The sequence below is a fragment of the Geotrypetes seraphini genome, chromosome 4, assembly GCF_902459505.1.
Source record: "Geotrypetes seraphini chromosome 4, aGeoSer1.1, whole genome shotgun sequence".
In the NCBI taxonomy this organism is placed as follows: domain Eukaryota; kingdom Metazoa; phylum Chordata; class Amphibia; order Gymnophiona; family Dermophiidae; genus Geotrypetes; species Geotrypetes seraphini.
In genome coordinates this window covers 207,312,131-207,328,334 of record NC_047087.1, presented here as the reverse complement: position 1 = coordinate 207,328,334, position 16,204 = coordinate 207,312,131, and the positions used below count along the sequence as shown (strand labels likewise).

General features: G+C 40.9%; 1 protein-coding gene across 8 annotated transcripts in view; it reads left to right on the top strand.

The window, feature by feature from the left end:
• The window catches only part of GRID1 (glutamate ionotropic receptor delta type subunit 1), a 1,864,061-nt gene that overhangs the window by 779,236 nt on the left and 1,068,621 nt on the right, over positions 1 to 16,204 (top strand). For all 8 annotated transcript variants that reach the window (XM_033941939.1, XM_033941936.1, XM_033941932.1 and 5 more), the window contains one exon: positions 2,399 to 2,683. In XM_033941939.1, coding sequence (XP_033797830.1) covers positions 2,410 to 2,683 — 274 coding nt within the window. In that variant the 5' untranslated portion in view covers positions 2,399 to 2,409. The remainder of the gene's footprint in view (positions 1 to 2,398; positions 2,684 to 16,204) is intronic.

Genomic DNA, 16,204 nt, shown 5'->3' with positions numbered 1-16,204 from the left:
AATGACAGCAGATAAAAGACCTGAATGATCTATCCAGTTTGCCCAATAGTCACACACATTATAAATTTATGATTAAATGTTGTTTGTTTTTCTTTGATGTTTCTGGGACATAGACTGTAGAAGCCTATCCTTAGGTTCCAACTACTGGCGATGTGGTCTAAGCTCACCCTGGCCTATCCAAACGATCTTGTCATTTGCAGGATAAAAGTCTGCCCAGCACTGTCCTTATGTTCCAAGTTATTGGAGTTTCCATTGAAGCCCTCCCCAGCCCATCCTAAACCAAATTGCCATATACCGGTCACAGACCGTGCAAGTCTGCCCAGTCCCGGCCTTAGTTCTTCATTTTATAATAATCATTTTCTAATTAGAGATCTCTGTGTTCATCCCATGCTTTTTTGAAGTTCAGTGGAGCAACACAATATCATCACTTCTTTATTACTATTTAGAGATATTGATCTTCTTTATACATCAAATATCATCATGTTTTTATACTTTTTCATGATATGGATTTAATTTATTCTACGCAATATATGATGCAAATCTATCTCGTGCATATTTATTGTGGAAATCCTGAAAACCTGACCTGGCTCCAGCTCTCGAGGACCGGAATTGCCTACCCCTGCAATAACCGGTTAGCACAGCAGTAATGTCAACAGCACTAGCTGATTAGCACATGCACACCCATTCTCCACCCCAGATATTCCTCTCTGGAGTAAAATAACATTGTTTTTCCACACGCTGTATGTGTACAAAAGTGCCCATTTATTACACATACCAGATCTGCGTACTAGTGTTTACCACAGTTTAGTAAAAGGACCCCATAGTTGCCTATCAATTAAGGTTATCTTTGATGCATGTAAGTGATTGAGTTGCTCTGAATGAAAATAAACATGTCTTTTCTTAATATTCTAAACGGAATGTATTATAAATTCATTCATGTAGACGTAGGGTCTCATTTTCAAAGCACTTAGACCAGGGGTGGGGAACAAGGGCCGCAATCCCGTCAGGATTTCCACAATGAATATGCATGAGATCTATTTGCATACACTGGAGGCAGTACAAGCAAATAAACCTCACGCACATTTGTTGGGGAAGTGCTGAAAACCCAACTGGATTGTGACCTTCGTTCCCTGCCCCTGACTTAAAGACACAGGCCCAGATTCTATAAACGACACCTGAAGTTAGGCGCCTAGATTGGCATGTCTAGCCAATCCAGATGCTTAACTTAATTATTCAATTAGGCTTAATTGAAAAGCACCATTAAAAAAGCAATTAAAAAACTAATTAGCTGGTCAGCTCCTAACTTGGTCAAAGGCAGATTCTGGGTAGAGTTTAGGCTTGGTTTCGCTTAGGTACACTTATTTAAGACAAGAAAACCCTGGCCTAAGGTTTTAATGCTTATCGGTGCCTAAGACTGCTCAGGTGCCACTAGGCTCGATTCTATAAACAGTGCCTAGTGGATGATTAACAATTGCGCTATGCTACTTTGTGTGTCTAAGTGCTTTGAAAATAAGCCCTATAAGGATTAACTGTAGATAACTGCACTTTTTGCTTCAATTCAATTGATTTAACACAGCAACCAGAACAGTTTGACTCATCCAAGGAAAATAAAGGGGGGAGGTTATATATCAATGTGGGCTACTGTTGAGATATAATATTTTACTTTTAACCTGGATTATAAGTAGCATGAAATGAGACCTATGCTAAAACAGCATGAGTTAGTGGAAAAATGACACATCTTAACAGTAGCCCACATTGATAACTATGAACTTAAATAGAGGACTATATTGTCTGTGCAGTGCTGTTTAAGATTTTTTTTAAATTACAGTGGTACCTCAGAATCTGAACGCTCCAAAACTCGAACAACTTGGAATCTAAACTATTTTTTAAATTAAATTTTGCCCTGGAATCCGAACGCTGCTTTGGAATCCGAACGTACGGGAACTGCAAGCGTTGCTCAGCCCAAAGCTTCCTCTCTGACGCAGCTTCCTGTTTCCGCCTGGGCGGTTCGCGTCAGAGGGAAGCTTTGGGCTGAGCACCGTTTGCAGTTGCCATTGCCAATCTTGCTGCCTATGCCAGTGGGGGTCTGATCTTGCTGTCTATGCCGGTTGGGGTGCCCGATCTTGCTGTCTCTGCCAGGGGGGGGGGGCCTGATCTTGCTGAGTTTGTGGAACCAAGGAATGGATTAATCCAGTTTCTATTATTTTCAATGGGAAAAACTGTCTTGGAACTCAAACGTTTTGGAACTCGAACAGGGTTCTGAAATGGATTAAGTTCGGATTCCGAAGTACCACTCTTTTTTTTTTCCGTTATAACCTAATTGAAATATATTGTTTTGCTTGCTTTGTCACTGAATTCTAAACACTGATCAAGTCTTGTTTCGTATTTTGTTTTGCAGCCTGCGATTTGATGACCCAGGGGATCCTAGCCTTAGTAACCTCCACTGGTTGTGCCTCAGCTAACGCTCTTCAGTCGCTGACCGATGCCATGCACATCCCTCACCTCTTTGTGCAGCGAAACACAGGGGGCTCTCCACGCACAGCTTGCCATTTTAACCCTAGCTTGGAGGGGGAGGAGTACACACTAGCAGCCAGACCACCTGTCCGCCTCAATGATGTCATGCTGAAGCTGGTGACGGAACTTCGGTGGCAGAAATTCATTCTGTTTTATGACAGCGATTACGGTGAGTTCCTGTCAAATGATGGAACATTTGGAAAACAGCATAGAATCGCCTTTGATCATCGTATTGTGCAGAGTTGAAATATTCCTGCCATGCAGTCTTTGCTTTGTATTATGAAAGTCCCATGTTGAGTATACTGTTTGTGAGCGAAGGGCAGCTTAGGGAAATGAACATCGGGAAACAACATTGTGGAAGTTGTCTAATATGGAAGCCATCTGCTCCTGTCATTAGTAGAATATACAAATAATTATATGGATTTGTACAGCACTTTGCATGCATACAGGATCTCAGGGCACTTTAGCATTTCATATTTGAATGCTACACCTATGGGCTGAAAAGTCTGGCTATCCGTTTTGACTTATTATCTAACAGTTTTCAAATAGGAGAGGGAATGAGGAATCAAATTGTTAATTTCTGTTAGCCAGTTAGAGATGCATAAATGGAGGCAGCTAAGGTCTGGTCTGACTAAACTTTACTCTTATTCTGTTATAGGCAAAACACTTTCTGTCTTGTACTCTCTATAAACGGCGGCTGAAATGGCAGGCGTCTAGAAAAACGTTCAGGCGCTACTTAGAGAATCACGGCTACCGGCGCCTAACGACAAACTTAGGCCCTGGTAATGTAGGTCAAGCTTTTAAAGGCCTATATTTCTGGTGCCTAGGTTCATTGCAAAATCATGCCTAGCAGCGCTTAGTGATACCTAAGGCCAACTCCGCCCCTAAAAATGCCTACGTAGGCATGCAGCTTCACTAAGTGTCACTAGGTACCTGGGTGCTAGCCATCAGTCCCGGGAGAAGCCTGGCGGCACCTAAATTTTTTTAAAAATTGGTTTTTTAATTGGCTTTTAATGGCACGAGCCAATTAAAACAATTAAGCTAGGGCCTGCCGGTGTCTAACTTTAGGTGCCTCTTATAGAATTTCCCTCTAATGGTGCAGGGGTGTCAAAGTCCCTCCTCGAGGGCCGCAATCCAATTGGGTTTTCAGGATTTCCCCAATGAATATGCAGGAGATCTATTTGCATGCACTGCTTTCATTGTATGCTAATAGATCTCATACATATTCATTGGGGAAATCCTGAAAACCGAACTGGATTGCGGCCCTCAAGGAGGGTCTTTGACACCCCTGGTGTAAACCATTTACAGTGATGGCAGATGGGCCGATTAATTGTGCAGAGACAGTATCAGTGTCTGGCAGAATACAAAATTTCCTTGAGATTGCTTTCTGTTTCCATAAATTGATTTTTACAGATAACTAGGGGCCACTTTTACTAAGCTGTGGTAAAGATTTCTACTGCGATTTGGAACGCTAAAGGCTCTGACGCTGCTCTGACACTCATAGGAATCCTATGACCTTCAGAGCAGCGTTGGAGCATTTAGCGCTCCGGGCCGTGGTAGAAACTACTACCACAGCTTAGTAAAACCAAGCATAGATTTGTTAAGAATATAATAATAGACTAGCCTAAATAGTAATAACAAAGTGGGTACTTGGATTTCTCCTGATACTGAGTGGCGGTGTTATTCTAAACTAAAATCCATTAGTACTGTGAAATTCTGTCATTTCTACTGGTTTCCAGAATGAGTGGAATCTTCTCTTCAATGCATTAAGCCAACAGCGAGTATTAAAGAAATAAAGAAAAATTTCATTAGTTGTTTGTTTTAATCATTTATTTATTGATCTGATGTAATTAAATTTGTGGTGAGGAAGAAACGACAGAAAGAGTTGCTACAGTAGTACAATTGATGACAATTGAGCTTTTGTGCTCAGAATGACCTGCGCAAGAAACTGGGTGAAATGCTGAAGTAATTACATGAACATAGAATTTATCACAGTAATTATGGAGTTAGTCCTCTGAGTACAAAGGAGCTCATTTGAAATAAGTTGATTATTTTGGGCAATAACTCACATAGTAATTCATTTAATAACTGTAGGCTATCACCTGCCTTTAGTCAAATTTTCTGTTTTATTTTTTTAATCTCTTTTAAAGACAAGGTAGTTTTCTTTCTGTATGACTTATTAGCTCATTAGAGTTTAGTTCAATTGACTTGAAAGTTATAGATTAAAATGGTACAGAACAGAAAAATGGTGGTAAACCTATCATATTTCATACCGACCACATATATACAGTAGTATCAATTAATGACTTCATAAAAACTTTTTAGGAAGTTTAAATATTTAATATTTCCTACTCATAAAGTAATTCAGTTTCTATCTATGCTTGTATTTGTTTAATCATTGCCATTTTGAGCCAATCAGGCCATTTTGAGCTCAATCAGGCCCCTCCCACTGCATCCCAAGATGCAGTGGAAGGGGAAAGCTCCGTCATTTGTAGCACGCTTTCCTCCTGAAGTTTACTCCTCTGAAGGTATGGGGGTGGGGGGGGTGTCCGGGGATGTGGGAGGGGGCCAGGAATGTTGGGAGATGTAGGTGAGTGGGGATGGCGGGGAAGATACGGGATATCAGGGGTGGATCTTCTCATGCATTGTCCAAGTGTCATAGAAATTTACCAGCAACCCTTAAGATTACAGAATACAATAAAATGGAAGATCACTGTTTTACATAGACTCTTCGACAGTCTTCAGTGGAAAGGAATTTAGATTAAACGATGGATCACCTACTCACAAATTCACGATCTCACTGGGAGGGCAATGCCACCAAAGTAATCTGATTCACTGTTTTACACACCCAGAGTACTCCACTTCATTTGGATTAAGCTTTCATTCATCCATTATAATCTACTTTGAACTGTTGCTTAGAAACAGTGACAATCCATTTATATTTTCATTAATTTCAGCTTCCAAAGATAAATAGAACCAGACTTCAGAATATTAGTTAAAAGCCTATTTCAGATTTCTCAGTAACATGAATAATGGTTTTGAAATAAATACTAAAGAACACAGAGAGCAAGATGGGGCCTTGTACTACTTCAGAAGGTAGTAATTAGGACGTCAAACAAACTCTTTATACCACACATTAAAATGTCCCTTTTTTAAAATAAATCATTTTACTGGAGTGCCACCTTGATCAAATTCCATCTGATGTTTTATCATCACTTTATAGTTGGCTGTATCTAAGACAACTAATATACTACAAGGAAGTTCCTATCCAAAATCCAGAGTAAAACATATCTTTGTGTTTTTAATATTGTTTCTATGTTATATGCAGGTCTAATCCCCTCTTCTACAAAGCTGCACAGTAATGGCCCAAAGCCCATAGAGATTTAAAGGGCTTTGGGCCTGTTTTTTGCACGGCAGTTGCTAGTTCAGCTTTGTAGAAGAGGGGGTAAGTTTGATTTGGAAAGATCAAGATAATCCAGATCATTTAACCAGCCCTTAAACTGAATGTTCACCAATTGACCTATAATTTTAAATTCTGTAGGTGAAAGGACTTTATTTAGACAAAGGCTTGACCAAATCCTTGTTGAGGGATCTAAGATGATCCTTTCATTTACTGTATGTCAGTGTCTCCCACATGCTTAATCCATTTATACAAACCCTTCCTGTACAATTTGAGTAGACGAGATGGGAATGGGCAAGTTTCTTGATTTCCTGTATCATAATACTTTACTGATTCAGACAGTCTCTACTACTCAAAAATAATTCATTCACACAAATTTATTTCTAGTCCTTCGATTTAATCCTATACAGACAACAGTAAAACATTAGAAAAAAATTCCACACATAAATGATATATCATCAGTGGTGTGCCTCAAGGTTCTGTTCTTGGGCCTGTTCTTTTTAACACTTTTATAAACAATATTGCTGAAGGGTTGTCGCGTAAGATTTGCCTCTTTGCGGATGATACCAAAATGTGCAATAGAGTAGAAACGCCGGATGGTATGAATAACATGAAGAAAGACCTGGCGAAGCTTGAAGAATTGTCTACAATTTGGCAGCTAAAATTTAATGCTAATAAATGCAAGGTCATGCATTTGGGCTGCAAAAACCCTAGGGAACGGTACAGTTTAGGGGGTGAAGAACTTATGTGCACAACAGAAGAGCAGGACTGGAGTGTGATTGTATGTGATAATCTTAAGGTGGCCAAACAGGTTGAAAAGGTGACGTCGAAAGCTAGGATGCTAGGTTGCATAGGGAGAGGTATGGCCAGTAGGAAAAAGGAGGTGTTGATGCTCCTGTATAAGACTTTGGTGAGACCACATTTAGAATATTGTGTACAATTCTGGAGGCCGCACCTTCAAAAAGATATAAAAGGGATGGAGTTGGTCCAGAGGAAGGCTTCTAAAATGGTGTGTGGTCTTCGTCATGAGGCGTATGGGGACAGACTTAAAGATCTTAATCTACATACTTTGGAGGAAAGACGGGAGAGGGGAGATATGATAGAGACATTTAAATACCTATGTAATGTAAATGCGCATGAGTCGAGTCTCTTTCATTTGAAAGGAAACTCTGCAATGAGAGGGCATAGGATGAAGTTAAGAGGTGATAGGCTCTGGAGTAAGCTAAGGAAATACTTTTTTTACAGAAAGGGTGGTAGATGCGTGGAACAGTCTCCTAGAAGAGATGGTGGAGACAGAGACTGTCTGAATTCAAGAGGGCTTGGGATAGGCACATGGGATCTCTCGGAGAGAGAAAGAGATAATGGTTATTGCAGATGGACAAACTAAATGGGCCATTTGGCCTTTATCTGCCATCATGGTGCTCTTCTTTTTTTAATATAAATGAATCAGAAAAAGGTTTGAGAAATCTTATCACAACATTGATATGGATATTCTAATTGTGATTGTTATGTTGAACAGGACACACATTTTTGAGAGAATAATTTTCTGGAGATGATAGAATGATATTTGAAAATTAATCTTTTTTATTATTATTATTTTTTTTTTTTTTTGCATCTATGACAGCCAAAACTCCCCTCCTCATGCTCACCTCAATATCTTCATAACTTGTAAATCTGGTTAATTGTAATTTCTTATTAAATTTTGTTTAATTGATGTGAACCACCTAGAACTCCCTGGGTATGGCGGTATACAAAAATAAAGTTGTTATTATTATTATTATTATTATATGTAATTTTGGGATTCTGCAGTGACTGAATCGGTAAAATATGCCAGTAACCAAGCACTTGTGTGCTCAACCCATGCCAATCCTGTTTAATAAGATTGTGTATGAGGAGTTGGTATGAATGGATTAAGCAGGTGGATTGACTTAGATCCCTTGAAAAGGATCTGGTCCATTTTTTGTTTAAAAAAACCCTTATATCTAGAGAACTTTGAAAATTATGGGGCTGATAATTCAGCCAGCAGTGACAGCGTCCTTAAAGCCTGCTATCATTGCTGATCTCAGATATTCAATGCTGGGCTGTTTTTGATAATCTGCATTCAATATTTGCGTCTTTTAAAAGGCAGAAGATGATAATCAGTTAGCTGATATTCAGCGCTAACCGACCATCAGTTTGCGCATAAAGATATGACTTTTATTTATGCAGTCTTATCTATGCACCCCCTGAATCCCCCCTCCCCCAAGTTAACCGACTTGCAGTTAAATGCTAACCACAAATATTCAGCTGAGAGAACTTTATCTCCTGCTGAATATTTGGGAATAGCTGGCTATCTGGCTATCTGCAATTTAACTGGTCAGCGGTCATCACTGACTGGTTAAATTGTTTTGAATATTGGGGGTATAGGTCCATTTTTAGCATCCCATTTGGGGGTAAGCACATAAGCATTGCCTCTGCTGAGTCAGACCACAGGTCCATCACGCCCAGCAGTCCGCTTCCGCGGCGGCCCCCCAGGTCAATGACCTGTAGTGATCTATTTCTCTACTACTCTATTAATTTACAGCCTTCTGTACTGTATAGTAACCCTCTAATTGTACCCATGGATCTCCTTTTCCTTCATGATAATGATGATAATTCAACTTAAGGACTGGTTAAAGGATCTAGATTACCTTTCTTGTATTTTTGTGCACCATACAAGTTACACAGTGATAAATCACCTGGTGTGGATGGTATACAACCCAGGGTACTTAAAGAATTCAAACATGAAATTGCAAATCTGATGTTAGTGATCTTTAACCTGTCGTTATAATTGTCCATAGTACCTGAAGATTGGAGGGTAGCCAATGTAATGACAATTTTTTAAAAAGGGTTCCAGGGGTGATCTTCCTGTTCATGACCCATCTTACTCTAATGCTGGAAATTTTGCTTTGTCTGTGTATCATCTAGACCAGTGTTTCCCAACTTCTTTAAGCCAAATACTCCCTAGATCAAAAAATTTCAACCAAATGCCCCCAAACTCAGAGCAGCAGAGAATTTGAAATGGACATGCTATTGTTAACTAGGCAACATACATAACAAATAAAGGGCAGAAATTAAGGAGGGGGCCTCTGGTTCCCCCTCTTATCTGCACCTGTCCCCCAATATCCCTACCTCTCATTACTACCACAGATAAAACAACTTTAAATGACTTCTTTACATACAAAACACAGACAGACCTTTACCAAATACAAAACAAGGAATCACAAATAGAAATAGAAATTGAACTGGGAACCCCAAGAAATTAAACTCAACAAGTATTACAATATTGGAGAAATAAACAGCATGCACTTCTTTCTGTACTGAACACAAAGGGGTCTCAGGTCCAGGTCCACCAAAATTTCACTACCTCCATTGCTGTGACTGGTGAGGGAATCTCCAAACCCTGCCAGTTGAAGATCACCTCCTCTAGTCTGGCAGCAAGAAATCTCCAAGCTCTGCAGCTAGTGGCAGCTGCCACCAGTTATAGAGCTTGAAGAGTTCTGGTCTTCAGCTAGAAGGGCTTTGGGAAGACCCCCAACTTATGTATTTATATTTGTATTTGAGCAGGAGGCATGGGGCATGGCAGGAAGACATTAAGGGCCATATTCTATGAAAGGCATCTCAGTTGTAGGCAGCGGTAGGCATCCTGTTACTGTCTAACTAGCCAATCGGGCCACATGTTAACCCCCCCCTAAAAAAAAAACCCCAACAAGGCAGGCCACCTACACTGTAGGTGTCTATCACAGGTGTAGGAAGGCGCCTAGGGATGCTTAAGCTTACCCAAGGCTGGGCGTGGACATGGCTTAACCCAGAAGTAACCTTAGGCAAGCTTAAGTGGCCCTATGTGTCTCCCTAGAGCCACAATAGGTGCCTGAAATGTAGGCCAGCAAAATGCTGGCCTACATTTCAAATAGACGCTGCCGCTAAACTGATCGCTGCAAGGAAATTTCCCTGCTATGATCAGCTGAACAGCCGTGGCCACGGCAGAGAACCCCTGAACCCCACCACAAGTTGGCTGACATGGAGGGATGCCCACTCCCTCCTGTCACCATCCCAGAACTGCCCCCACACAGGGTACATGGCAGGAGGGATGCCCAATCCCTCCTGCCACAAGCCCCTAAACAATCCTCGGAAGGAGGGATGCACAAACCCCTAAACAATCCCCGGTAGGAGAGATGCCCACTCCCTCCTGCTGGCACCCTCTCCAACAGCCCTGGCAGGAGGGACACCCACTTTCTCCTTCCAGCACCCCATGAACACCCCACCCACCAAAGCCCACCTAGCACCCCCCCCCATACCTTTAACAAGAAGGCCAGCCACAGGGATGCCTAGTATCAAGTCCATGCTCCTTTTACTATATAAAAGTACTGTAGTACTACTATTTGCTTTTTGTGTGGACAACAGAATAGCACATGCACATTTTCAAATCAAATTCCCACATGCCGCTTTCCTTTCATACCCTAAAACACCATTGGAACACTTCTCTATAATATGGCAAAAAGTATGAAAGCTTTGCATCTTGCATGCTCATACATTTTATGGCACTTTAGGGCAGTTTTCAGAGAGGCTACGAGCATTTTACACAGGTAGATTACCTATCTATCCAGATAAATGCATGTCAAATCTGCTGCCCCCAAATTATGCTCTCTGACAAAAGGGACCCTGCTTAAACAAAATGCTGTAGCTTAATTTTAGAATTTGCAATTGATTTATGAGAGGTTTCTTCCATTTTCTGTCCATGGGAAAAACCTTTGATAAATCTGGCACTTAGTTTTCAAAGAGATGCTCTTTATCATTGTGTGCTTGACTGTGAAGGTGACCTTATATAAGAACTTGGCTTTGATTTCAAGTGGAGACAGGAGTCCAGGGAAAATAAAGAGGCAGTGAATGATGGAAAAATGGTAGTTTATAATCCCCCTAAAGAAACAGCAGAGGAAGGTACACGCAACTTTAGCTGTCTGTTTAGACCTTATCTCCCTCTCAGTGTGTTTACCTTTCTGGACATATAGATTAATGGCTTTAGGTTAGATGTACTAACACTTTTCCCACAGACACAGCATGAGAGAGAAAAAAAAACTTCTAATAAATCTGGACTCTTGAGATTTATTGAACTCTACTGGGTTTGTTCTCAGAAGATACACCTAGTCCTTCCTGTTGTATTTTCCATATTATAATGAGATCTGCTTCTCACTCAAATCTGTGGAGGAGCATTGAGAAGCCTGGGTGATTTTGAGCTTTGAAAGCTGTACTGAAAACCATATGAGTAACAGCTGGAGATATAACAAGAAACTTAGCAAGCTATTTACTTGAAAGCTATGACAGCAAATGTTGCACATGACAAGAACCCAAAGGGTGGATGCCCATCACAATTGACATTTTGAAATACCAAACCCCCTAGCAACACACACAAACCCCAAGCACTCGGCCTCAAATCCTATGTTTTTATGCTTACTTTGATCCTGGTTGTATGTCCCTTTGCAGTTGCTAATAAAGACAATTAAAAAAAAAAAAAAAAAGCAAGCTATTTACTAAAATGGACTGAGGTTTAGCACCTACTGCATCGTAGCTGCAAAACCAACATGTAGTAAGCACAAACCTTGTGTAGTAATTGTTGGGGGTGTGGGCTGTATCGGTACAGGAGTTAATAATTTTTCAAGTTTCAGGTTTATTTTGAAAATTGTTATCCCACTTATCAAATTTCTAAGTGGCGTACAATAATAAAAATATAAAATTTCAGGCTATACAGATTGGTAACAATACTAGACATATTTTTACATTAATAGACTGACATCAACAAACATTGAGCTAGAGGGTGGAAATACAATAATAAATAGAAGAGAAGAACATTGAGGGAAAGTACAAATGGAAAGGGATTGGTTACACTATGAGGAAGGAAATGTCTAGATGTTAAAACACTGCAGTTCGCTTAATCTTCGGACTGAGGAAAAAAGACCATATTAGCCCCTACTACAAAAAATTGCACTGGTTGCCAATGGAGGCGCGAATACTGTTCAAATTTTCATGTCTCTGTTTCAAACAAGTCTGGGGACTAGCACCTTCCTACCTGCTACCACACTTCATGCTACATAACCCCACACGAACAACCAGAAACAGAAACATCTTTACATACCCAAAGATCTCAGGCTGCAAATACAAATCCTTCCTGGACAGAACCTTCCTGTTCCAAGCAAGCAGACAACAATCCTGGCTGGGAAACTACATAAATAGAGCCAGACAGACCTACGGCGCATACCGAAAATCAATTAAAACCGTTCTATTTGACACATTCATCGCCTAAACAAATGACCTTCTCTCATTATGATATTTCCCTTCACAAACCTGATGTAATTTCTTATGTAACTCCAATGCCTCATGTAACATTTCTCATATAACCCCAATTTTTATGTAACATTTCTCCTCTTGCATTCTTTTATTCGCTGATTGTCCAGCCTTCTTTCAATGTGAATTGCCTAGAAGTCATTTGACTATAGCGGGAAAGAAAAATAAAGTTATTATTATTATTATTATTATTAAAGATCAAATGCGTCTTTGAACAGGAATGCACATGAAGGTAAATGCTCCGGCAAATAGCAAGGTAAGTTCATCTGCAATACCCACCAATGCAGTTGTCAGAGCCCATGAATTAACTACTGATAACTTTCAAGGCAAATAACTTGATCAATTACAGTAGGTCAAGAGCTGACATCATCTAGTAAAATCTAAAAGTGATTTAGATACCTTTATCTGGATAATTATCACTTGTCACTGACATAGCCCATCTGGTCTGCTTTCTTTTCTATTTTCTTGCAATTTTGCTGAACTGATTTTACCTCACATTTTATCTTAGTTCTCCAAAACAAGGACTCCTTTGTCTTTATCTTTCATTTACATAGTTTGTATCAACCAAGACAGCCAGAATTATTTGCCTTTGCTGGTTTCCTCACATTGCACCTGAGCCAGCAGTGCCCCTATTAAGCTCAAAGAGGAAACCGTTCACTGTACTACTACCAAGAGCCAAATACAAGCCCACCCAGGCACTACACATAGGACTAGAATCAGTAAATGGCACTAAAATTTGGGTTTAGCCAAAAAAACTCAATAATCCTCGGATATTGAGCAAACATATCAATTCCCATGTTTAACAATATGTTTGATGTAATGTTTGTTTGATTGTATTTGTCTTATTGAATTATGTATGTAACGATATGTAAACCGTTTAGGTTTATACCGTATATAAATTTTTTAAAATAAAAAAAACATAATAATATGTATATGCTGAGACAGGACCAATTGAGGGTACAAACCCACAAAATAGATCTAGCCATCCAATCATTTCATATTGTTTAGATCAGTGTTCTTCAACCTTTTTACACCTATGGACCGGTGGAAATAAAATAATTATTTTGTGGACTGCAAACTAATAAGACTGAAATTTTTTAAAACCCCATTGCCACACCATCCCCGCGAGCTTGGTCCCGTTAACCATCTGATCCCATCCGCACAAGCCTCAAATAGTTATTATTTTATATTGAACATATTTTATTAAAGTATAAAAAGAAACAATATTCTGTACAATTGTCATTTTATAAATATAAATAATACAGGGCAAGGATCAACAAAACCCCCGTCTCCCCTCCCCTTCACATATATTCCCTCTACTATCAAGAAAACTGAATAAGCCAAATTATTACAGAATGCTACACAAATATCATGCTAACAGAATACTGCAGTCACACATGGCAGGAATGGTGTTAGGGGGAGTGCAACTAGGGCAACTGCCTCCTGGTCAGAGAGAGCCCTAAGCAAGCTGGAAGCTAAAGATGCACTGCCTGGGCTTTGCACTCCCCAGTTATGTCTAATATCAGCTATAGCAGGATACATATTTTAAATCTGATATATTCTAATCACAAGACAGAAATAAAATTATTTTTTTCTACCTTTTGTCGTCTCTGGTTTCTGCTTTCATCTTCTTTTCACTCTCTTCCATCCAGCGTCTGCCCTCTGTCTCTTCAATCCAGCATCTGCCTCTTCCATCCACTGTCTGCCCTCTACCCCTCCCCCTCCCATATGATATCTGCGTTCTTTCTATGCCCCTCTATCCTACACCAGATCTAGCATCTTTGTCCCTCTTTCCTTATTTTTCATCTGACCCCCCTTCCCAGCATCAATCTCTCTCTATTTTGTCATTCCTCTGTCTCTCCCCTTTCCCTCATCTGATCTCTCCATTGCATCCTGACTCCTTCACCTACTCTAATCTCCCTGCCAGCTGTTTCATTCCAATGTTCCTCCTCCCCTGTCCAGCAGTACCTTCTCCCTTTCTTTCTCCCCCTTATCCAACAGTAATTCTCGTCCGTACCCTTTCTCCCTTTCCTCCTCCCCTTATCCAACAGTAATTTCCGTCCCTTCCCTTTCCCTTCTCCCCCGTCAGCAGTAGCCCCTTCCCCTCCCTTATCCAGGAGTACCCTTTCTCCCTTTCCTCCTCCCCTTATCCAACAGTAATTCTCATCCCTTCCCTTTCCCTTCTCCCCTATCAGCAGTAGCCCCTTCCCCTCCCTTGTCCAGGAGTATCCCTTTTCCCTTTCCTCCTCCCCTTATCCAACAGTAATTCTCGTCCCTTCCCTTTCCCTTCTCCCCTGTCAGCAGTAGCCCCTTCCCCTCCCTTGTCCAAGAGCACCCCTACTCCCTTCCCTCCTTCCCTCTCCAGCAAATGTTTCCTCTATGTAGGCTAGCGGCAGCTCTGTGTGCTTTTAACTTCGGCACACAGCTGCCCCTAAGCAGTATTTTAGCCGCGGTTTCATGAGGCAGCCTTGGGGTCTTTGGTAGGCTGGCCCGCTTCAATGATGCGATGTGGGCCAGCCTACCAAAGGCCCCATGGCTGCCTCATGAAACCGCGCTAAAATACTGCTTAGGGGCAGCTGTGTGCCGAAGTTAAAAGCACACAGAGCTGCCGCTGCTTGTCTGGGGATGCGGAGACATACGCGACAGGAGTCGGTGGTGGAAGGCAGGAGTGCCGGCATAGCGACGGCAACAGGAAGTTGCACGTCAGCTGACACCGGCACCTTTTGCTGCGGCGGGGACCCGAATCCTTCGCGGACTGGCAAGATTTTTTTGCGGACCGACGGTTGAAGAACTGTGGTTTAGATGTTGCAATTCTGTTCGCCAAATATTTGGGAAATTAATTCTCTGCCTTTTCTAAATTAGACTTTCTCCTGTATTTTTCTATTCTTAATGCTAACCGAGTCGAGCTCCAAATTGGTTGATGACCCGGTTTATGAAACTAAGGCCCTCTTTTACTAAGGCACGCTAAACACTATGGATGAGTTAGCGTTTAGCGTACGCTAATCGGTTAGTGCACCTTAGTGAAAGAGGGGGTTAATTTTAGCTTAGTTTAGTTTAATAGTTTTGCAACGTATTGAAATTCACAGTTCATAAATTGTATTACTGTAGATACTTATCTTCCAAGTCTTCCTGGGTCCTGACATGGAAAGTTCAAAAAGATGTTACCTCTGCTTCATTACTTAACTTGAATGCTAAATGAAGTCGCCAAAATTTGGGTGCCATAAAATCCACACGGAGCACTGTATTATAAACAGTGCTCCAAGTTGTATACCATTTATAGAATAGTGTTTAAAGCTGATTTCCACACCAAACTGTGAGGATTAACATTCACTGAAACCTGGTGTAAATCCTGGCATGTAAGTTAGGCGTCGATCCCCAGTATTCAGTAATACTATGCATATCTTTAATGAATGCCCCTGACTCGCCCATGGCCACTTCTCCTTTTGAGTTGTGCACTAAGGCCCTGATTTTTATAAATGGTGCCCAGCTCCTAAGCGCTGTTCAGTGTGATTGTCAATCATTTGCTAGGTGCCGTATATATTCGCTAGGTGCCATTTATAGAATCGCACCTTGTGGCACCAAAGCATTCTTAGGCTCCGACAGGTGCTCTAAGCTTAGGTGCACTGCCATTTAAGCCAGTGTTTTCTTGGCCTAAATAAGTGCACCTAAGTTAGGCGTCTAAGTCGATACATGACCCAAATCTGCCTCTAACCATGTTTACTTACTGGTAGGTGCTTCAGTGTAGATGCCTACCTCAAAGCAGTAGGCACCTACCGAGCTAGGCACCTACCAGCCAATTATTTTTTAATGGTGCTTTTAATTATCAGCACTGATTAAACCAATTAAGAAAGTTAAGTTAGGCACTGATCTAGGCACCTAACTTTAGGTGTCTTTTATAGAACGAGGGCCTAAAGTAATCTAGCTCAATATAGC